Source organism: Chenopodium album, chromosome 3 (genome assembly GCF_948465745.1).
Source record: "Chenopodium album chromosome 3, dcCheAlbu1.1, whole genome shotgun sequence".
In the NCBI taxonomy this organism is placed as follows: Eukaryota; Viridiplantae; Streptophyta; class Magnoliopsida; order Caryophyllales; family Amaranthaceae; genus Chenopodium; species Chenopodium album.
Genome location: NC_137836.1, coordinates 8,180,210 through 8,205,862, shown reverse-complemented (window position 1 = coordinate 8,205,862; position 25,653 = coordinate 8,180,210). Strand labels below are relative to the sequence as shown.

Here is a 25,653-nt window from a genome sequence, read left to right as displayed (position 1 = left end):
CTAAACCCCTTCCATGGACTAAGGTATGAGAGTCATATTAAAGTCTTAGGAATGAAGCAAGTTATGTAATTTAAGTTGTATATGTTTTGAGAAAACATATTACATGAGAAATTCATCAATTTGCAGAATTATGTTTAAAATAGAAATTATTATTTCTCTTATTTAATTATGGTTTTGGAAATTAAATAAAATGTCCAAAATAATTATGAATTGATGGGCTCATCAGGTTGATGACCTAGTGAATTGAAAACCCACAGGTGAACAAAATTCATATAATTATTTAAGTTCCTAGTTTGAGATCATTAAAGTGGACATAAATGATTTCAATAAATGGACTAGAATGTAAGATTGATTGGATAGCGCAGTTTCATGGGCTATAGGGGCATGGTGATGCTCGGTCAATCACTTGGATATGCATGAATGATGCATGATCGAACTATTGACCTACTTTGAAGTTCAAGTAAAGAGCTTCCGTATATATTAGTGGATTCCTTTCACATGAGTGGAACATTAATTCCATTCAATGGATGTTGTGATTGTGGTACACTCAAACGTCTAGCCGTAACTGAAGATTATAAAGGGTGTTTCCTGGTTATTTCAGAAGTTGAGTGGGAGGCTTGTTGCCACAAGATTGGATAGAGTCTACCTATTAAATTAGGAAATGTGTCATGGCCGCTTGAAGAGGGAGAATTCAGAAAATACGTGGCCGCGTTCAAATGCATTACAAAGTAATCATTTGGTTTTGTAATTCTAACTCAAATTTCAAGAAACGATTTGTAGATTAATATGATCTCGACATGTGATGCAATCATGTTATCAAATTGACACATATATTGACTTAAGGAATTTGAATATTGCACCCTTGTCTCAGACAAGTGGGAGATTGAAGGAGTTATGTCTTCGTCGAGTGCAATTACTAGATATATAAATGGATCAAATTATGGAGATAATTAAGTTCGTACATTTGGGTTGTCGTTTTATCATAGCTAGAGGTACTAACGATTGTTGGAATAGTAAAATAGCCTAAAGCCCGATTAGACGGAGCCTATAAGGTCACACAAAGAGCCTAGATTGAGCACGAGAGGACGAGGCCCATCATGGGTCTCATCCCCTATAGTGCCCGGCCATATGGAGTGGATAAGAGAGTTTTGGGCTTCGTGCCCTAGTCTAATTATAATAGGATTATAAATAGACTAGGTGCCTAGGGTTTGCAAGTATGCAATTAACTGATCAGTGTGATCAAACCCTAATTAGCAAACACGAGACCTAGCCCTCAGAAACTCTCCTCTCCTCTCTCTCACGGCTCTCTCCTTCCCGGCGCCTCCTGTGGTGGTTCGTGGTGGTCAGTCCTTGTCCCGAAAAAGTGGTGATCGCGGTTTTCCTCAATCACTCGACCAATATAGTATTGATGGACGGCTCGTTCGAATCTCGTGGACTAAGTAGAGGAGCAACGCTTGGGGCTCTATTATTCTCTCCCTGATTTGCCTGTCGAATAGCTTCATGGAATTCACGCATCAAAGGTATGATTATGTGTCTTATGTGTTATGCATGCGATTCTTGGTTTAGGTGCTTTATGAATATGATTCATGTTATATCCGTTGCGTAGTACCTATAAACTCTTACAACATTAACCCGTATTGACCCGACTCGAGATGACCCGACTCACACTAACCCGACTTGTTTACCCGAATTAACAGCTCTAGTATAAATCACCTTAGAACTAAGCTTGTTGGTCATTTATAATGGGTAATGATTCTTGAACGAACATTTACGCAGGTCAATATATTCATAGATTGACCCATTCATTTAGGTCTATTAATCTAATTTAAGGATATATGAAATAAACGTTTAAAAAACTATATGTAAAGAAAAGAAAACATTTTATCAGCATAGCACATAATGACAGCGTATAGAATATATCCCTGGGCTTAAGTTAAGTTTTTGGTTAAGATGGTCCACTAACATGTTATCAAGAGCCAACGTGACACGAAAGTCACAGGTTCGAATCTCATCCATCCCTCCTTTTAAAGTTGAATATTAAGCGCTGGGTATAAGGAGGGTCCATGATGCATCCACACTTCAAGCCCAACGGGCTCTCGTGTAAATGGGCGTGATAGAGTATAAAACATATTTCTGGGTTTCAAAACAAACTAATTTTATTATTTTATTATGATAATTAATGATAAAGATTTTAGGCTGATCGAGCTTTTAACTAGATGGGTGGACTACAAGGATTCAGGAGACAATTTATACCCTTGTTCAGAATAAATAATGTACTCAACATGTGTACCTTTGTAAGGAACTTCTTATAACGATAGCCCTGATAATAAATCAGTTAAAAGGCATCAGGATTCGAAAATCAGTACTACGTATGTAGTGAGTATAAAATAAGGTTCAATTAAAAAACATAACTAATTCTGTTTACAAAAAACACACACACACACACGAACAATTAATTAATCACTGCAAACAGAATGTAATCACCTTATCAATCCCATACATGTAATCACAGTAAGTGAAGAACGAAGCAAAATTGCTTCGGCTTTGTCCTCCAACAAAATGATGGTAAATTAGTTATCATCGAACTCAGCACCATCATGGAATGGAATGTACTTTGTTGACATCCATGGAAAGTCATATCTACAACACAACGGGAATAGGTGGTCCCTGCAGGCGTCGGTACCAAGCACCGTACCGCCTCTCCTTTGATTAATAAAAAGGCGGAAAGAACATATACTATGAAACAAAAAAATGGGTGTTTAAAAGAACATTCCTCTTTTTTATAAAGAACGCGAAAAAGTAAGTCAGTTTTTTCTAAAAAGAAAAAAGACAAGAGGTAAAAAGTAAATTATTTTTTACTGATACAATATTTTCTCTCTCTAGAAGTTTTGTCTCTCAAAAAGTAAAAAAAAAAATCCAAAAAAAAGTTGAATTTCAAACTTCAAAACTTTAAGCAATTTTTAAAGAAGTTTGTAGTTCAAAATCCAAAATTTTTTAATATGGCGAACAAATACAACATGTAAGTATAATTTTCTACATGTCTGAGTGTTTATTTTGGAATTTGATCATTTTTTTTTTGTAATTCATACGGAAAATTGTTTCTTCGACTTTGTTACTTTTATTGTTGTTTGATTTTCGATTTTTTTGCAATTCATACGATATTTTTTGTGATTTTGGGTTCATTTGTTTGTGCTACAGTGATAAACAATTTGAAGATGAAGATATTGAATACAAACAACCCATTAAAATATATAAGAAGAATGGAAAAAAGAAAAAAAAAAGTGGTAAAGTTACAAACAATGTCGAAGATCCAAAGGAAGCTATTGTGCACCCATCAATTTTAGTATATTTTAACACATGTTCATAATCGTTTCACATAATGTACATTGAAACAAGTCATAATGTTCTTTGTCATATATATACATGTACATTAATTCAGAATTATAATAAAGAATGAGCAAAAGAAACGAGTGTACATATAAAATTACAAAATGCTCATTTAAATAATGTATAATGTTCACTGACTTGTATATAACATATTTTAACATATATTTGTTATCGTTTTAACACAATGTACATACTCAAACGCTCTCCCTTCTCTCTAAAACAGAAACTTCAACTCCCTTAAGCCTCCCCTGCTGCAGCCGGCGGCCAGAGCACCGGTGCTCATCTAAGGTCGTCGCCGAGCATTTCTTGACGACCTCGGGCCCAAGTAGGCGCGTTTCTCCTGGAAATTTCAATTCGAACATCCCAATTTTACTGAAGCAAAGTTAGGGTTAGGGTTTGTTTTTCGAATTTGGGGGATTTTTGGGTCTTATACTCGGAGACTTTTCCCTGTTCGAAGGATCCGCGATTGGCTGTGTATCAAGTTTCTTTCTCAGTGGTGTAAGGGCAGCAACGCACCTCTCGGCCGGGGTCTTCCTTCATTCCTTTGCTAGAGTGTTCTTCGTAATGGATTTTCTGGTATGCCTTATTTCAGTTATGGAGAAGCTTGTTTTCTATTTGGTTACCAATTTGAACCTTAGTTTCTAGTTGTTTGGTATTTCTAGTTTGTCTTTGTTTAAAGTTTTTATGGATAATTTTGAAGAACTTAGGGGGATTTTGTGTATTTCTCATGTTGAAGAGGATGATATCTCTTCTCATAAATTAGAGCTTTTAGTTGGAAAGTTAGAGAATCCTTTTGGTATTCTGGATTTTGTTAAGGGTTTGAAAGATGAAGGTAACAATTTCTACAAAAAGAGTAATATGGGATTAGCGCTTGCAAAATACTCTCTTGCACTCAAGATTTTGTCCTTTGTTACAGTCTGTAATGATGAAGATAAATCTGTTTTTTCGAGCCTAGCTGTGGCTCTTAATCTGAACTTGGGTGCTTGTTATGTCAAAGAGAAAAACTTTGATAAGGTGGGTCAGTTGTGTTCTGCAGTTTTGTGTTATGATACATCTAATGTAAAAGCTTACTTTAGAAGGGCAGTGGCAGCTTTAGAGCTCAATAAGCCCGACTTAGCTTTTATGGATCTCGCACAAGCAATTAGGATTGATCCCACCAACAGAGAGTTTCAACAAAAACTCAATGAGGTGACCTCTTTATTGGGTTGGTCTCCGGATTTTGTTAATGAGGCACTTGCAGTTACAAGAGAGGATAAAATGTTTAGAGATTATGCTAAAATTGGGAAAGAAGAAGAAAAGAGGAAGTTAGGAAAAAAAGGGAAAAGAAAGCAAAGAGATGGTAGTGGAGATGGTTGTGTTAGTAGGTGTATTGGTGTAAAAGAAGTCACCAAAAAGGAAAAGGATGTTGCTGGCAAATCTTTGAATTCGGAGAAGGGTAAAGCTAACCCTATCGATCAAGATCAAAGGCCCAACATTATTGATAACAATTCTGATCTGAAGTCAACTTCAGAAACAAAAAACCCAAATCTTACAGGGTCAAGTTATCGGTTTTGTAACCGAAAACGTATTGATTCCTATTTGCATCTCACTCCAACAATGTATGGAGCGATTTCTAAGGGACGGACACTACACTACTATTGCTCTTCCAAGAAGGATTTTATTAGCATCCGAGTACTCGATCATCCAAAGAAGATGGATTGTGTTGAAACTCAAGAAGTTTTTACACCAATGGAGGTTAGTCACCCCCCTGTGAAAGGGCATGATAGGTGTGAAGCAACTCCAAATTTGGCACAAGAAGATTCGACCATAGGTATGGTTCATCAAGTGTCATCATCGTGTGAAAGTACGTCGGTGCCCCTTCTAGATGCTCCAGTCTACTCCCCGGTGAAGTCTGCTGCAAGCCCCAGCAATTCCTCTTCTCAAAATTTGAAGTTATTGGTTTCTTCTTGTCGTTCCAGAGCTAGAAGGCAAAGTCATTCTCTAAGAAGTTTAACTTCCTCTGTTTTTACTAACCCTTTGTTTTGCAGGATGAGTGGCTCAAAAAGGAAAGCGTCTTATCCCACCGAACTTGTATGGCTTCCGAATAGAAAGTTGTTATATGGTTCTACCCCTAATGTTCTAGTGTGTACTTTAGTTTATGATTAATTTAGGGTTTTGTTGTTGTCAAAAAAAAAAAAAAAACACAATGTACATTGAAACAAACCATAATGTTCTTTGACATATATATACATGTACATTAATTCTGAATTGTAAAAATGAGTAGAAGAAACAAATGTACATTGTACAATTACAAAATGTTCATTAAATATAGGGATTATGTTCATTAAAATAATAAATAATGTTCACTAACGAGCCTTTCTATGAGATCTTATCAAATGTCTCTTTGAAACAGGAACCCTTCTTTGATTATGCTCCATTTTATGTTTTACCACGCAATATAAACTAGACTCCTTATCAACACAAACCGGATGTATGCTTTGCAACTAGTATGAAAATCCATTTTTTGGTACAAAACATTACACTTTATTTTTTTGAAAATAGCATAGGAACATGTTTAAAATCGTTGCCTTACTGTCTTATCATTCCTTGTTTTGTTTGTCTCCTTTGCATGTACCAAATCCATGCTTAAAAGCATATGAATTGTATAATTCATAAGCTTCTTCATCAAACTTCACTTTTCTAAAAAGTAACTCTAAACTAGTAGATTATGTGAAGCCTAAAATAAAATAAATGAATTGTTCATTAACATAAATATAAATGAATATTGTAGTTAAATTAAATGTATATTATAATAAAGATATATATAACTTCGATGTAATGCTCATTATCGTGTAATATTATAATGAAAATAGAGTTTAAATCAAATGTACGAAATGTAATACAATAAAGAACATTATAACCATTCTAAACGAACAAACAAAAGAAACTGAATACAAGAATATAATTGCAATTTAGAACGAACATCATCTTCAACCTTTGTAAAAAAAAACCAAAAAAACAGTAGAGCAAAATGAACATAACTATCTGTCTTTGACATAGTAGTATTACTAGTTTTGGCCCCATGCAATGCACGGATTTATAAAAGTATGATTTATTAATAATAATAGTCAATTGAGATGGGGTTAATTGAAATTAAATGACTTTTGTAACACTTTTATTTTTTATTTTTTTTTTAAATTTAAATTTATTAATGTCTATTGTTTAAATTTTTATGTGTTACAAGTGTATATAAATAATATTTATTAAAAGAATTTTAATTTTTTTTAATAGAATTTTTTTTGAAATAAGAAAAGCATTTTGGAGGGAAAATTAATCATAAAATTATGCCAAGTGTCTCTCCGGTGATTACTTTAGTATATAGTATAGATTCTTTTCTTTTTAATTTTTTTTAAAAAAAATTAGCCGCCTTTACTTTTGAAAAAAAATAAATAAAAAAAATCTATGATTACTTTTCTATGGTACATGTTATATTGAAAGTTAAAATATCTAAAATTCTAAAACAAGTACATATTACCTTAGAACAAAAAATCCTTTAAATCAAATAGGAGATTTCAAAAAGAAAATTTCTAAAATTAGCTTATTAGCTTCTTAGTGATCATTTAGTTTTTTTAGTTATTATATACAACAAAACAACTTTTAATTAAAAGTTATTTTTCTTCAAAAAAAAAAAAAAAAGAAGTTATTTACCAAATACTTTTACACACCCGATTATTTACAATCAAATAGTCAAACCACCTAATACAGCCATCTAGTAAAACCAGTTATATTAATAAGCTATCAGCTAATCATCATACAATGCCATAACGTAAATTTATTTCCCAATAAATAATTCTTCTTGCATATCTTAATTATTATTAATAATAATATTAGAAATAGTCAATTAAATTAAAGTTATGAACTCAAGACTTGAAATAGATACCATAAAAATAAAAATAAAAAAAGAAAAAAAATATATTAGAGTATAAATAAAATTGACCTTGTAAGCAGGGTCGGAAATCAGTTGAAGAGGGACTGCAACGATGAAAAATAACTTCATAACAGCCTTATAGCAAGACTAGAGATGTCAATGGGGCAGGGCGGGGCGGGGCGGGGCGGATGTTGGCATTCCCATCCCCATCCCCATCCCCACCTAATATTTTCATCCCCATCCCCATCCCCATCCCCGCAGCGGGTCCAATTTTCATCCCCATCCCCGCCCCATCGGGTACAACTCCAAAATCATTCCCGCCCCAACCCCCACTTGGATATCCATCCCCACCTAATCCCCACCAAAGACCCGCCTAATCCCCACACAAGATCCACCTAATATCCGCATCTCAAATACACAATCTTACATAATTAATACGAATTATAAAATAAAACATTCTATACACATTTTTGTGTTATAATATAAGTGTCGTACAAAATATTATAATTAATATTGTATTTCATGTAATTATTTTAAAAATAGAATAAAAGTATGTAATTTTGCTTTAAAAGATATATAGATGTGGGTATGAGGTGGGGATGGGGCGGGTACGAAGTGGGGCGGGTGGGGCGGGGCGGGGATGGGGCGGGTACAACTTAAAATCCACCCCCGCCCCATCACCCATGGCGGGTATCGTTTTTATCCCCATCCCCGCCCCACCACCCGCCAAATCGAGACCCATCCCCGCCCCATTGGGGCGGAGATGGGGCGGGTCTCCTACTTGACCCGCCCCACTGACATCCCTAAGCAAGACATTATCTCAGCAAACGATAACCTCACTTTCGGCTGAATTTTGTAACGTTTGATAATGGCCATGCGAAGAAGCTCGAGAATGACAAGTGGTAGAGTGATTACAAATGGTGTAGAGGAAGATAATTGGTTTTAATATGAAAACTTCTAAGCTTAGTTTGTGGAGGAAACTCTCCTCCTCCTTATCTTGTTTTAGAATGATACAACTAGTTATGAAGTTACCCTAAAAGGCTAGAATGATAATGCCACTATTCTAGACTCCATAACCCATATATGCTGAGATAAAATGCAATTAAAAGTCGTGTTAACCAATTAAAAGTTGTTTTGACAGTACACTAGCTAATTTGTGAATTGTGACATTTTAGTGTCTGACACTTTTTGTTTTTTTTCCGACGCCTCAATAATTTTATAAATATTCTACAGTTACCTCCAATATTATTTCATTTTTCATATTTTGAAAGTTTTTTTTTTTCTCTCTATTACTTCCTCCGTTTTTAAATACTTGCTCCACTTTCCGACGGCTCAATAATTTTAGAAATATTCTATAGAGTTACCTCCAATATTATTTCATTTTTCATATTTTGAAAGTTTTTTTTTTCTCTCTATTATTTCCTCCGTTTTTAAATACTTGCTCCACTTTCCTTTACCGGCCGTTTTTAAATACTTGCTCCATTTCCTTATTTGGAAAACTTTTACAATAGTTAACTCATTTCTCTCACCTAGTGGACCCCAACAAATATCATATTTTATTAATTTCATATTCTCTCTCCTCCAATTTCTCCACTACATTTATTTTTTTATAATTTTTTATTTTTTCACTAACCCAACTATCTCCATATTTTATTACTTTCTCTAATTTTTCCTAAAATTCCGTGCATGGAGAAATGGAGCAAGTATTTAAAAACGGATGGAGTATAAAGTACTCTGCTTAATTTTAATTGAAGAGAGTTCATTACACAAATGATACTCCGTAGCAGAAATAAATGTTGTACCTTATAAAGTGGAATCATCATATCTACACTATCTCCAATGTGGGACACTTAATTGTGGAATTACAATGGGTTTCACATGAATAATTAAAGGTAAGAATTCATAACATTATAATTCTCAAATAAATATATCCTTCAAATTATTATCTCTAGACTTGCTAAAGACTAAAAAAAAGGTTATATACTTTCTCTATTTTTTTATACTTGCAACACACCTTTTATCACGCTTATTGATGATGTGATTAAACTAGGTAAACAAATAAATTAAGCTATGAAATTTAAACCGTAACAACTTATTGCTTTCTTCTTATAGGTGTTAAAATTTTGTAAATTAATTTATCCGTTTACCTAGTATAATAACTTCCTTAACATGCGTGCCAAATGGGTGTGTTGCAACTAAATAAAAACGGAGGAAGTATCATGCAACTTACTAAGCCAACATTAAAGCAAATAGTAATAGTAGGATCGATCTTTCTAAAAAAAAAAAATAATAAGCAAACTAGGGACAAATGAAGAAAAACTAAATAATAAATAAAATCCCTCAAAAAAAACTAAAAAAAAAACAAAATAAAATTGTAGGCAAAGTAAATTGAGAGGAACGAGAGCACAAATTATTAATATGCATAATTTTTTTTTTTCTTTTTGGTGCTATGCTAGGAAAAGGCACCCTACGAGGTTTTGGTCAATGAAGCTTGAACTAATGGAAGGGAAGGACAAATCCCAACCCCTATAACATCCATAGTGAAAATTTGAAAATGAGAGACAATCTCATTTACCACCACTAAACCAAGCACTGGTTTGTAATATACGGAGTATTTAGTAATGATAGTAGCAATAGTAGTAGCATCTAAGAGTAGAATTAAGGGTATTCTAATGTATATATAAGGGCGAGAACAAGATCAAAAGACATCTCATCTAAAAGATCAGCCAAACCAATGATGGAAGATGCAAATATCAAAAGTCATGGTCAAGCAAAATCAGTGTCGCGAACAATTTTCATGGTTGGCAGGATAATAGCAGCCACCGGCTTGTCCACATAGCCACCACCTTCGTCAATTATCAGCCTCAAGCCTTCAATATGAAGCTTTCCATGGTGACCACTTACCAAAATGGTTGGCATAACCTTTAATTCCTGATGAAAATTAACATGGTAATATCACACTACATATACAACAAGAGCATGGGAAGGGAGGGGAGGGGAAGATGGAAAGTGAGCATTCGATGATACCTCTGGCACATCCCAAACGCTTTTCCTTCCACAAAGGCATTCAACCTTTGGTATGGCTGTGTCCCTAGCTTTCAGACGCTTCAGTTGCTCGTTGACAGGATTTCCTTGTTGAAGTCCACCATGAACCGCTATCAGCCTACATTTCTTGAGCCCCTCTGTGGTCTCCACACAAACATTGTCCTGTACAATACTTAAAACTTAGATAATTCAAAAACTCTGCTGAAATAAAATGTCACACAGAGACCCAAAGTGAGCAAGTTGTTAGAGATAATATCGGAAAATATATGTATGATATATTTTCCGTAGATATCATTCAGAGAATAATATATTTAGTATTATCTTATGTTAAGATATTATTTAGAGAATATATCATTAGGTTATATGGTATATCTTTTAGGAATATTGTTTCCATCTTATGTTCGTAGGTTTTGTATAAATACTCTACCTATTGATAAGCCATTCTATTCTATATTTCTCTCTAATTTGTCATGGTATCAAGAGCGGGTTAAATCTTGGGACCGTTCATAAAAAATTTCCCCCCCTACCGATGGGTTAGAAATTAAACCCACCGGTGGGATGATCCTTTAGCAAAAATTACCAATTTTTTTTTTTTTAGTTTATTCCGCTGTGCAAGTTAGTGTTGGTGCAGAGTTTGAGTTGATGACTTGATGTATACATTACATCATGCGTGGCTTTTCTAAGCATTGAGATCAAAATAAAGTTGTTGGTGTGTCTTTGACTCTCTAAAGATGAAAAAAAAAAAAAAAAAAAAAGTTTTCGGCTCTCTTGTGTTGTGAGACAAGAAATTGGTTCTCCTTGTGCCGTGAGACAAGGTTTGTGAGTTGATTCGAGCATAATTTTGCTCCTTTGGATTTGAGTGTGGTTTACTCTGAAAGACCAAATAAGAAATTTTAGTGTGGTTTACTCTAAAAGACCAAAAAGAAATTTGAGTGTGGTTTACTCTGAAAGACCAATAAGAAATTTGAGTGTGGTTTACTCTGAAAGACCAATAAGAAATTTGAGTGTGGTTTACTCTGACAAACCAATATTTGATTGGAGCTCGGTTTTGCTCTGGAAAAACCAAAATTTGTTATATTTGCAGGTTCGAAAAGAATGACGTTCCTGTTTGATTGATGACAGATAAGTTCGAAAAGATGAACGTTCTCATCATTGAAAAAAAAAGAAAAATTGAAGGCGATATCACAAGAGTGTGCATCTCGGCTTCAACAATTTGAAGAATTTTCAATCGCAACGTTCGTGTTACTGCCGTTACGATTGCGGGAGGGTGTTAGAGATAATATCGGAAAATATATGTATGATATATTTTCCGTAGATATCATTCAGAGAATAATATATTTAGTATTATCTTATGTTAAGATATTATTTAGAGAATATATCATTAGGTTATATGGTATATCTTTTAGGAATATTGTTTCCATCTTATGTTCGTAGGTTTTGTATAAATACTCTACCTATTGTTAAGCCATTCTATTCTATATTTCTCTCTAATTTGTCACAAGTTCTATATTGGAAGGGTTGGAAGATAAATAATTATCTGATTTCCATAATAGCTAAAGTAAAGAAAAACCCTGGAAAGTGTTGAAATTACAAATATGGATATGTAGAAGATTCAGGCCTAACCTCTTCGTGAACCCAAACCAAATCAGCAAGAAATTTTTTGTGGTCATCCGGTACAGCTTTCATCAAATCTGTTTAGAGACCGACAAAACCACAGCAATTAGATCACAGGACCTCACACTAGCACAATTGAAGCAGATAATTTCAGAGAGAGGCGGCCCAAAAAAAAAAAATTGGTACTAGAGTGAAAACTGAATACCAATCCCACTGTAAATCTTGTAAAATGCAGTAAAAATAATCTCCAATTATTCAGAGTTTTTAATAAGTCTCAATTTAAACAATAATTCTTATAATAACTAACAACTCATTAAACATTTTCAGTATAATCCAAAATTACTCTTCAAATAAGACGATGCACGATTTGTTTGAATTTTCTAAAATATATATTTTTTTAATTTATGTGCTAAAATTTGTTACATATTTAGATAAAATTCATAAAATCAAAAGATAATATATAATATTTAATTAATTTAAATTTAAAAATCTCATTCGCCAATTTTGCTTACATGACATTTAAATTATTTAATTGTAAAAGAAATTAATAATCTCTTATTTAATTGGCTAATACTAAGATTTATAATCCTTTAGTAGTAGTCAATTAAATAAGAGATTATTAATTTCTTTTAGAATTAAATAATTTAAATGCCATGTAAGCAAAATTGGCGAATGAGAATATATAACAAATTTTAGGCTCATAAATACAAAAAAACTTGAAAGGACTTTTAAAGTAAGCTATATAATCATCCAGCAAAATTGAAGCAATGTAGGTATCTTGAAAACATGTATTGTATTAAAATATTGTATACAGATAAATTATCACTGCAAAACCAAAAATGCCCCACCTCAAGAAAAGTTATAACTGCATAAATAGCAAGTGATATAAGTGCATTATTGAGTTTTTTTTTTTTTTGGAATCAATCATGCAATCAGATCCTGAAGACACCCAGCAAAGTGAGCAAACTATTATACACTCCTAGTCTGATAAAAACTGGGCAATAAAGAACCACCCTTTAGAAAATAATCCACCATAAAGAGGGGAAATCGAAAATCGTCCCACCTCAAGAAAAGTTAACTGCATAAATAGCAAGTGATATAAAGTTCATTATTGAGTTCTTTTTTTTGGAATTGATCATGCAATCAGATCCTGAAGACACCCACCCAGCGAACTATCATACATTCTTACTCTGATAAAAACTGGCAGTAAAGAATCAACCTTTAGAAAATAATCCACCATAAAGAGGGGAAAAAGATCAAGTCATAGCACAACACTCAATTAACTTTAACACTACAGAATCACCCTGGTATGCCAGGTGGGAACCCTCTATTCAAAATCAAGGTTCACTCACTTAGGTTGGGAAACCTTAACCAAACATGCTGACACATACTCAAACATTACCTATGAGTTTCTCTCTACTTTCTCAATCACCCATAGCTCATATTACTACTCACCTAAGAGCATTTCTTGATACACTCTGTTCTCCAAATTTACTTTGTTTTTAATTTCTTGATACACTCTGTTCTCTAACTACAACTCTTATTTTCTATTTCATACCTTGTTTCTCACGCACTCTTTGAAATTCTTTATTCAAGTTTTGCAGCTCTCTGCTTTGGTCTTATTGGCCTCTTAAGGAAATTTTGTCAAGAACTACCAATTAAAGCGCGTGTTTTGAAAACAACTACCTATTAAAATTTTGTTTTAAAAGAACTATCACAAAGTTGTAAAAAATTTAAGTACCACTACCGCTTTAATAATTCCAACAAGAATATTCGACATGCAGGTTTCACTTTTTACCTTTATCTCATAAAACCACCATCTAAATTGACTTAATTACCCTTCTTAACGGTAAAAAGTGAAACCCAAATACCGGAGATTCTACCCAAAATTGTTAGAATGGTAGTGCTACTTAAATTTTTTACAACTTTGTGGTAGTTCTTTATAAAAGAAGTTAACAGGTAGTTGTTTTCAAAACACGTGCTTTAATTGGTAGTTGATGACAAAATTTCCGCCTCTTAATAATATTTTAATAAAAAAAATTTAAAAAATAAATAAATAAATAAAAAAAAAGGAAAGAAGTGAATGGGTGTGTGCAGTGAAGTTTTAATAACTTCCTTTAACTTTAATTCTATCTACTTCTCATGAGTTAAAGTCTACTAGTACTTCACAAGTTCACATTCGACTTCTAGTAATTTTCTTTTTCTTAATCTCTCCTTTTATTTTGTTCCTTGTACGTGTAATATGTGTAAAGGTTAAAAAAAAAACGTGAAAAATAAATAAATAACAAAGAGTGAAAAAAAAAAAAAATTAGATACATAGCAAATATAAGATTTCAATTTTGTGCTTAACAAGATGCCGCCGAGAGCATGTAGTGGAGGAAATCACAAACCACGTCCGGTGTATGACACAATAATAGCGGACAAACAAAGAGAAATCCAAAGACTTCAACAACAGCTTGTACGTTATGAAGTTGGTGCTAATCTTTCCAATGGTGCAGATGAAGATTTCAATCCATTTCACCAGCCCGAGGGTGAATCTTCGAGTGGAGAATCATCTCGTTCCTGATGATGAACAAATTATTTTTGACACCAAGAAAAAGAATTTGGAATTAAAGTTGAAATTGCAAATTTTGAAGGAGGTGTTCAACCCGATTAGTTTATTGAATTGATCCACAATGTGGAACGTGTTATTGATTTTAAAGACATTCCCGACAAAAACAAAGTCAAGTTAGTCGCCATCAAATATAAGAAACATGCATCCATTTGGTGGGAGAATTTACGGCGACAACGTGAAGGAGAATGTCATAGCAAGATTTGCACATGGGATATAACGAAACGTGAATTTCAAGCGTAAATTTTTGCCCGGTCCTTATTGCCAAGATATTTCATCACCTAGAAAAAGGAAACAAATTTGTGGCCGAGTATTTATTAATGAAGTGTGACGATTTCTTAACCGATTTGGATCCATAAGTCTCTAAAGTCGTACGACTCTAGCAATATTGGTCGTTGAACGACGTCACCAAGCTTGCTTTGAAAGTTGAAAGCCAACAAGCAAAGGAGAAAACTGGATTTATGTTTGTCACTAACGAGGCTTCTTATCGTGGAAACATTTCAACAAAGTTTCCACCTAAGGTCAACTTTACACATCAACAAAGAAGGTTGAGAATCCAATCACAACAAGCAAACCGTAAAGGCAAGGTAATAATAATCCTAGTTCAGGTTGATGTTTTGAATGTCAAGGATTTGGGCATATTGCTTATGAATGTCAAAATTTTACAATGATTTCTCTAGTTGATGAAGAATTGTGATAACCTTGAGGATGACGACAATTAGGAGGTCTTGCATGCACACGAAAGTGAATCATTGGTTGTTCGTTGTATCCTTAATGTCGCCCCAGTGAAAGAAGATAAGTGGTTAGACAACATTTTCTACACTTCGATGTACATCTAATGGCAAAATACAGCCTACGAAGGATCACCCTTATCCATACAAGCTCAAGTGCTTGAAGACAGGGAATGATGTCAAGGTCTCAAAAAGATGCTTAGATGATTACTACTACTTTTTCCCAATGGAGAAATCAACAAAGGCATCTTTTAGAGACCTTGACATCATTCCTCTTCTTCTGCCACGCGAGCTTGTAAGGATAAGGGTGATCCTTCGTAAGCAGCTTCAATTTTTTTTACCATCGTGACAGCAATCACATTCTCATAATTGCCACTATCAATGATGACATCACATATTTTGCCATGAGATGTACATCGAGAGTGGAAAGTGTTGTATAACCACTTATCTTCTTTAACTGGCGGCATTAAGGATGCGACAAACAACCAATGATTCGCCTTTGTCTGCGTGCAAGATCAGGTTATCTTGAACTTGTTCTTCTTCTAACAATTCTTCGTCGACAAGAGAAATCATTCTAGAATTTGGACATTCAGAAGCAATGTGCCCAAATCCTTGACGTTTAAAAAATCTTCTTAAAGTAGGATTATTGTTAACTTGCCTTTGTTGTTTGCTTGTTGAGATTGAATTCTCAACCTTCTTTATTGATGTGATAGAGTTGACCTTCGGTGGAAACTTTGTTAAAGTATTTCCACAATAAGAAGCCTCCTTAGTAACAAACTTAAATCAAATTTTCTCCTTTGTTTGCTGGCTTTCAACTTTCAAAATAAGCTTGGTTACGTCATTCAAGTGCTAATATTGCTATACTACGACTTTAGAGACTTTTGGATCCAAACCGGTTAAAAACCTTGCAATAGTTGTTAGGATATAGTGCTAATTGTGCATAATATAATATATCTATTGTAATATATAAAGTGAAAGGGGGTTTTGGGTGACAAATTTTATTTTCCCAAAATACCCTTCTCATCTAAAAAAATTACCATTTTAAATGTAACTACCATCTTAAAAAACTACCATCTTTTTTTTAAAAAAAACAAAAAAAATTCAAGGAAAATCTAATTTTATTATTTAGCCTACATGACACCATCAATATAGAGCTTGGTAGAAAACTTATATTGCACACGCACGCATTGTGTGCGTCTCTTAGCTTGTATATATAAAGAAAAATAAATAATATATAATTTTATTATTGTTGATATGATTTTTATTCTTATGATTTTGCAATGCTTTTATAGCAATATTAATTGCATAAACACCATTAATAGTTTACTTAAATTTTGAATGAAAACAACCTTCATTCGAATGCTCCAATACTCGTAATTATTACCATTAAATAGTGGAACAACTTGTTGATTTGCGCTTGAAAATGCCATCTTTTTTTTAATATTATTTTTTAATAAAATATTTCTAACTTTGCGGAAATCGTGTTAGAACCTTCTTGATCGTAATAGCTCTTAATACCACTACTAGGATATAGTGCTAATTGTGCATAATATAATGTATAAAAAGAAAATTAAATAATATATAATTTTATTATTGTTGATATGATATTTATTCTTATGATTTCAGGGGTGATTTTGGGCCGACCGAATGGTTTTCGAGCTGGGTGGGTGTCGGCCGACTATTTTAGGCGGCTATGGGGGTTGGCCGCCGGCGTGGAATGGGGAGGGGGTGGCTGGCTAGGGTTATGGGGTGGTGGAAGGGTGGCTGGGTGGGTTTAAGGTTTTTTTTTTTCTTTAAATTTTTAAATTGTTTTTCTTTTTTTTTTTTAATAATTTTTTTTATTTTAATTCATTTTTTGAAAATTTTCTAATTGTCTAATTTTTTTTTTTTTGTTTTTTTTTTAATTTCTGATTTTTTTTTTTAGTTTTCTTTTTTTTTTATTTTCTAATTTTTTTTATTTTATTTTAATTTTTTGGTTTTTTTTGTATTTTCTAATAATTTTAATGAAATTTTCTTATTTTTTTTATTATTTTTTATTTTGGATCAATCATGTGTTGACATGTGGTGATAAGGTGGAGCTCACGGCTAAGTGATTGTTTTTTTTTTATTATTATTCTTTTGGAAATTAAGGTGACGCATGGGTGAAGACTATGGTGGACTGTTTCATGGAGGCTGAGAGATGAATGGAAGGATGGTATACGGTAAACGGTTCGGTGGTTTAATTTTGTGGGTGATTATATTAAAAGCTATGACAATGGGTATTAAAATGGCGTCAATATCGGCAACATGACAACTTCGATGGAGGTTGGCCGAAAGAAAGGTAAGCGAAACCTTGGCTTTGGTAAAAATTTGACACCGTACGAAGTAGGGGTTAGATAGAATTAGCCAAATACACCACGCTAGTAGGCTACTTCAACGATACAACTCTATTAATTCCTAGATATAGAAACACCACCAGAAATTAAAAGAAACCTTGGATACAAAAACACCGCCAAGGAATTAAGGAGGTAAAGCTCAACCTAAGAATACTCAAGTGTTTAATTTATATTTCATATACTAAAGCTTGCGTTTTACGGTTACAAGCTTACAACCATAGGTTATTTATAGCCTTGATTTAGCCACTATTACAACTACTAGAATTTAATACAAAGTGGTTAATTGCAGAAGTTTTCATTGCAATGTTGAATTTCTTCATTGCCAAAATAGGAGGGGCTTCGAGAAGCAGCTTTCAAAAGTAGTAATAGTAATATTCAAAACTTGTTGCCTATCGAATGAGAACAAAAGAGCATGAAGATAGTACGAGAAGTAACCAATCTCAAGCAAAAAGGGTTGGTAGGAAAAAGTGTTAGTCCATGCAAAGAAAGACGAATCGTAGCGCATGTGCATTGATAGTCGTGGCAGCAATTGGATCACTATCAAATACCGCTTTCCCATTCCACGACTCGATGATCTACTTGAGCAATTGCATGATGTTGTATTCTTGACGATTGATCTACGAAGAAGGTATCATCAAATTCGAATGCAACCCGGAGGTGAATGGAAGACTACTTTCAAGATCAAAGATGGATTGTATGAGTGGATGGTCATGTCGTTTGGTCTTTCGGCCTTTCCAATGTTCCAAGCACCTTTATGTTGTTCAGTCTTTCTAATGCTCCTAGCACCTTTGTGATGTTCATGCCATTCAGTCATTCCAATGGGAGCTTGACAAGGTTTGAATACTACTACTACTCCTAGTTCTAGAAGTTGCTTCTCAAAGCCCTAACCATGTCGACAACAAAGAAACTCAACATTGCAACTAAAACTTCTACAAATTAACCACTTTGAATTAAATTCTAGTAGTTATAATAGTGCCTAAATCAAGGCTATAAATAAGCCATGGATGTAATCGTGAAACACAAGTTTTATCATATGAAATATATATGAAACACTTGAGTGTTCTTATGTTGAGCATTACCTCCGTAATGCCTTGGTAGTGAGTATTCAAGGTTTCTCTCAATAGTTCCTAGTGGTGTAGCCGATCGGCATGGTGTATTTGGCTAATTTAATCTGACCCCTACCTAATACAATGTCATCCTTGATTGGACACTCTTTGTTATGGACTATGTTGCCCTGATTCGAATTTGGGTGACATGTCTAACATACTATCTGTTCCTCCGGCACTCCAGATGTTATTAAATTTCACATAAGGCCAATATACATTTCGGTGTCAATGTTGAAATTTCAAAAGGTATGACACGCAACACGACAAAGATCAAGGTGTCAAAGTTAAGTAGGCTATGAATAGCACAGGGGGAGTTTGCTAGACTAAGGAGCTATATTTTCTTTGGCACATGGCAGTTACTCCATGCGGGACCAAGGAGATAAGGAGTTGAGGATGTTGTCGCTAGGACCCTCAACCCCATTGCTTGGTTTATGGATTACTTTACTTTTGTTGTTGAGTTCGGATGATATTGCAAAAGGGGATATGATTATTTTCCTTGTTTTTTGTTGTGGTGCTAACCTTGCATATTATAAGCAATAAAGACGCCCAAGCAACCAAAATGTTCTTCATTGAAATGTAAACGTTAACGACATGTTGGCCAAGGTTATGAGTAGATAGTTTGTCGGTCAATCCTTAATAGCCCCGCGCCATATGCGTATATTCCGAGGGAAAGCATCTTAAGATTACACACTCGGAGACCTAGATCATCCCTCAAATTTTATCTGACTACCCCCACTTTTCAAAAGTGCCGTAGTGGAGGCCAAAAGGCAGCCATAGAAGAAAATGTTCCCGACGGTGAAGGTGGTTCAAACCTTTTGGCCATATCAGGAGATTTTGGTGAGATGTAGATGGGCTATGCCAACCACTGCAGTTCCACTATAACATGGCCACCACGTTTGATGAGATAAGGAGCCAGTTGACCTCCATGAAGTCTGAGTTCTATGGCATTGGGAAAACGATGAGGCAGTAGTCCACCCAAGGTATGATACCTCTTGCAGCCATTAGGACTTTCTCTTCCTTACCTCCTTGCATGTTTTTATAGTTATATCTTCACATTAAAGACAATGTGAATTGAGGAGCAACCCTGGTTGATCTTTGCCAATTTAGATTTTTTTATGCAGTACTTTGAGTCACATTACAACTGTTGTACATTTGTATACTACACCTAACACCATTGAAGCTTCTCCATTGAAGCTTTCTTCGTCTTTCTTCCCTGATCTCCACCCACCTTCCACCAACACCACCATTTCCACCGTCATCATTACCTTCCACCGACGACACCACCATCTTTAGTGGCTTTGCCGCCAAATTGAATGAAAACTCTATGAATAAAAGGCATGGTCAACCTCAAAGGGTAGGGGTGACTTGCTAGGATGTAATTAATGTACCAAATTTATGCATTTATTTGAACAAAAGTTGCTAAAATTGTTACATTTGGCTGAAATTAGTTCGACATTGGGGTTGGTTTATGAGGTGGTTGCCAATAAAAAGTAGTGTAATGGTTGCTCACATTCTTTCTAGTGGTTGCTAGCAACATGGGCGTCGCTTAGGTGGTTGTTTTGGTCGCGGCATCATGGAGTTGTAGTGGCACTGTATACTTTGGGTGGGTGTTACTTCACTTGTGGCGTCAACTTCACCTTAAACATAGTTTGATAAACTATACAATATTGCTATCACTTCACTTGTCCTATGTGTGAGAAAATACAAGTCATCAGTGGCGAAATGACTTCGCTACCCCTTTTTAATAACATGAAAATGTCCCTTTTAACCCTACCAATGAATTAAAAAGAGCGCCTAAGGTGCGCCTTTTTGACGTGCAAGGCAATGAGGGGTATGCACTTAATATGGTCTTGGCGAGGCGATTTTGGTTAGGCGCACTTGAGGCCAGCCGAGGCGCACCTAAACCAAACATAAGCCAATTTTTTTTAACCGGCCATACAAGTGCGCCTCACTTCAAAGAGGCGTGCCTTAGGCACACCTAGGCGCTACAGAACCTCTCTCGCTTCAATGCGCCTTGAGCTTTTTTATACTTTGAACCCTAGATATGCTTTACAAGTCAATCACAAAGATTAACCTGTATTTTCTCAAATTCATAGCGGGAATGATTTCGCCTTGTATATAGTAGTTGTTTTTAGTTTTTACTGGTTGTTAGCTTACTTTATAGGAATAACGCAATGATGACGATAATAATACATATGTGCTATTGAACACATTGAAAGCCCATTCTCTAATTGGCTTGGAATTGAACTTGTTTGTGGCTAGAATGTTCTCCCCAATCGACCAATGTGAGTAGCTTGTGTAGCCTAGTGAGATTCAACAATCCCTTCTTTTTCCTTGTAAGAAAATGCAATCAGACTTGTTACCCTCTTGTCCTCAACTAGATATTTTTGCTGATGGTATGCATAACAGCAAGTAGGAACTAAATGACTCTACCAACCTACGCTAATTAATGTCGATCAAACAGTAAAAGAAAATATTCTGAGTCATTTTGTTCAAAATCAATGCCAGCATAGCAAACTCTTAATCATTCCAAGCCATACACCAAACAAAAACAGATGAGCGTCAGGTTTAATACCAAAAAGCCGCCAACAATATCAAAAGGCTTCATAAAAAGGTGCAATTTTGCCCTTTTAACTTTTTCAGGCTATCTTGACCAAGTTCAACTACTGCTAGTTTGTGAGTCAAGTTTTCTTGCCTTCAAAATCATTGAATTGGATAAGAAGCAAGGAAGTAGCAAACTAGCAACTACACCCTAGAATTAAATAATTCATCCAGCAAGGTTTAGGAGGAGATTTATATCCAGGCTTGCCCCTAATAGTACAAACTAATAAAAGACTTACACAAAACATATTCAGTGGAGCCTCCTTAATCCTTCCTTACTGCCGAACACAGGGTGCTATGGGATTGCCTCATATCACACACCCATAGAGTTACAAGTAAAATCCTCTCCTAAACTCGAAATCGATTTCAATAAACTTACACTGTACACAACAGCATGAACCCACAACATTTAAACAAAAATTACAAGACTTTAATTCAAATTAGTCATAGAAACACATTACTCCAGGCCGTTTTTAATCACACAATCATTTAGTTCCAAGTAAAATCCTCTCCTGAACCCCAATTCGATTTCAATCAACTTACACAACAGCAAAACCCCACATCAATTAGTTCAATTAAAACCACAAAATTCACTATAAACAATACAAAAACAACCCACAATATGATTTAACAAATCAATTTCATTCAACAAACCAATATAATTCAAGCAAAATCATAAAAATCATTCAACAAACCAAACAAATTCACGTAAAAGACATAAAAATCATACCATAATTCAAGCAAAATCTTAAAAATCATTCAACAAACCAAACAAATTCAAGTAAAAGACATAAAAATCATACCAGCAGAGCCATGAGAAACTCCATAAGATTGAAAAGTAGTAGCAGCATCATAAATAGAACCCATATAATCAATCCCTTTAGCAGTATTGAACTGAACTTTGATAGAACCAGCCCATCTTCTTCCTTGTAAATGCATATTCTCAAACCCATCACCAACATACCACCCTTCTCTCTCCTCGCTCTGTGAATACTCCTTCCACCCATCCCTGAACTCAGACCCGTCAGGTGGCGGCGGAAGAACTCCGACGAACGCCGCAAAGGCAAAATCATGGTTGCCAGCAAGAAAAACATGCTTTTGATTTGGGTATTTTGAGGGAAGAGAGATTAAGAAATCAAGTACCCTTTTGGTATCTGGGCCTCTATCACAGTAATCTCCCAAGAAAATGATAATGGCGTTGTTGAATTGAGATGGGTTTGTTTGGGATTGGAGATTTGACCATAGATTTTGGAGCTTCGTGTAATGTCCATGGATGTCACCTATGCAAATCACCAATCTTTCTGCTTCTGAGTTGGGGATTGAGCCGCTCATTTTCAAAGGACCATCAGCCAAATTACCAATCTTTCTGTTTCTGAGTTGGCGTTCACTAGTTTGTTTGGTTTTAATAATAAAGCTCTTTTACAAACACCATTTTGCCAAAAAAAAAAAAAAAAAAAAAAAAAACTTTTTAAAGTGTTTTGGCAAAAGAAAATGGATTTAAACATAGAAAAGTCAATTGTAAATTTTTTTGTTCAAGAAAACCTAATGTCTTTATTTCACTTTTTTTTTTTTTTTCTTTTTTTTTTTTGAAGGGATGTCTCTAATTCACTTAATTAACATCTAATTTACTTTGAATAATTGTATGAAAGAATTAACCTACACATATGGAGAGTGCGAAAGAGCGAAAAACCCTAGGGCTGTCTAGCGAAGAGAATGATCTGTTGCAAAGATCAAATAAAAAATTTAAGAAATCATTGGGTGAAAATCCCATCCCAACCATTGGCTTAAATGGTAGCCCTTTATCGATGGATTCCGATGATGTTGATATGGTTCCAGAGACAGAGATGTTACAGAATGGTCAGTCTCAAGAGGAAAAATTCTTAATCTTTGATGACTAAAGGATTGGATGGATCTTTAAATCCCCTTTATGAGATGAATACATCGGATGATGATGAGATTTTCGATGATGATAGCCTAATGGAGGGAGAAGAGGAAGACAGTCTATGCCCAACCATCTTATTGTCAAAGGATGAAAAGCGCAGATTGAGACAACCATGGAAAGACGCTTTGATAATTAAGCTGTTTGATAAGCGGCTAAGTTATGATGTGCTGATTCGCAGATTAAGAATGAAATGGTGTTTGAAGGGAGACATTTCCTTGACTGATGTGGGGTGTGCTTACTACATAGTTCGATTCAACAATCTGGAGGATTATGAATTTGTGATTTCTCAAGGTCCATGGGTGATAGGGGACAGCTATCTAATGATTAGCAAGTGGATCCCCAACTTTGTTCCAGATAAAGAGCGGATAAAGAAGCTTACAGCATGGGTGCGAATCCCAAATCTTTCGGTCGAATACTTTGACAAGCATTTCCTTCATAAAATTGGATTTAGGATTGGCAGAGTAATTAGAATTGACAAACATACAGAGACACAAAGCAGGGGTCAGTTTGTTCGATTCGGTATTAAGGTTGATTTGACAAAGCCTCTACTGTCTAAGTTCAGATTAAATGGTCGAATTTGGAAGATTCAATATGAGGGTCTCCGATTAATTTGCTTTAAGTGTGGTAAACTAGGACACAAGGATGATCAATGTGATAAGTTCCATGAAGAAGTAAGCAGTTCCAATGAGCAGTTGAATGTTGCTCCGAAAAAGGCCAGTACTCACAAGCCAGAGGAACAAGACCAATATGGTACTTGGATGATTGTTCAAAGGGGTAGCAAGAAATCAGTGGCTAAAGGGAAGGCAGTGCAGGCTGTGAAGAGTCCTCAAGTCCAGGATAAGAGTGGTGGATCCAACCATTCTCATCATGATTCTATTCCAAAGAAAAAAGCTATGGGGCAGGAAAAGAGTTCTAAGCATTAGCACTCCAAAGCCTCAGGGTCCAGGTTTGCAGCTCTCCAATAAGAAGAATAAGATATGGAAGATTCCTCGGCTCTTTCGGAAAATCAAATTAGGAAAGATGTGGATCTAGTTCAGCCTGAACAGGGAATTGTTGCTATTGAGTGCACAGTTAATTTAGGAGAGGATCGCATGACTGAGGAAAGAGATAATTCTCAAGGAAATAAGTTCAATGGAAGACTAGTCAATATTGACATAGAGAAGCCTAGTATGGGATTGGGTGATTCTCAAGCTCACGAGAATAAGGAAAATTTTGAGAAAAGTCCTTTTAATATAAATATGGAACAAGATAAGGAAGCTATTTTACCAAGCATTCCTAGTGTTTATCAAATTGCCAAAGATAATGATAAATCTTTGGTAAATAATGAGCCAGCTTCTGCTATAAGATTGCCCTTGGTCTCTCGAAATAAAAACTTACTCTCTTTGAATAATAAGGAATTAAGGAAGATTGATTCTAGAAAACAATCATTTCCTTATTCTAAAGCAAGATCAGTGAGTGGAAAGGAAAGTTGGAGTGAGGTTGCTTCAAAGACTCCCTCTGCCTTAAAGAATAATTCTGTCTCGTGTGAAGCTTTGAATAGTCCTGGTTCCCAATTTCACCATGAATCCAGCCAATATCCTGATAACGTTGGAGTCTCGAATCCCTCCGACTTACGAGATGTTCATGGACTACCCGACGGAGGGTCCTTCAATGGTAACCTGTCATCCTTTGGCGAACAAGGTACACATGGAAGTGAACTTGTTCCTATCGCCGGCACACAATCCCCCGGACCTATTAGTATCATTTCAAATCCCAATAGAGACGGACGAACCAATGAGGGCTCTGAGGGAAGCTTATCTCTCACTCATGCCTAATGTTCCATTGAACGTCTATTATCGTTTCCCTAATTTCCCAAGTTTTAATATGTCTATTAAAATCTTAATTTGGAACGTTTAGGGTATTGAGAATAAGCTAGCTTTGATTAGGGAGCTTGTGAGGATTAATAATCCTACTGTTTTAGTGTTGGTGGAAACGCATATTAGCAGACTTCAAGTGCAGAACATTTTTGACAAAATCAGATTCTCAGGGCAGACCCGGGTAGATGCTCAGGGATTTGCGGGTGGTATCTGGATCTTTTGGAAAGCATAAGAGGTGACGGTGACAGAGTATGATAAGCATTCACAACATGTTACTGTTCGAATTCAGAAGGTTGGGGAGAATCCATGGCTGTTCTCAGCCATCTATGCTAGCCCGGATAGTACTATTCGAAAAGAACTATGGGAGGAATTGGAAAAAATTAAAGAGCAGTATTCTGGGCCTTGGTTGTTGGCTGGATATTTTAACGAGACCAAAAGCTTGAATGAGAGAAACGGAGTTGGAGGTCCGGATATGATG

General features: G+C 35.1%; 1 protein-coding gene across 1 annotated transcript; it reads right to left on the bottom strand.

Annotated features, from left to right (window-relative positions):
- Window positions 1-9,654: 9,654 nt before the first annotated feature.
- LOC145611237 (tyrosine-protein phosphatase RLPH2-like) lies at window positions 9,655-22,779 on the bottom strand. The gene is made up of 4 exons (XM_081666543.1): window positions 22,181-22,779; window positions 11,963-12,030; window positions 10,322-10,501; window positions 9,655-10,225 (listed from the first exon to the last, which is right to left on the bottom strand). Exons 1-4 carry the CDS (start codon window positions 22,707-22,709, stop codon window positions 10,061-10,063), a joined length of 942 nt encoding a protein of 313 aa, XP_081522669.1. The 5' UTR covers window positions 22,710-22,779; the 3' UTR covers window positions 9,655-10,060.
- Between the last annotated feature and the right edge of the window lie 2,874 nt (window positions 22,780-25,653).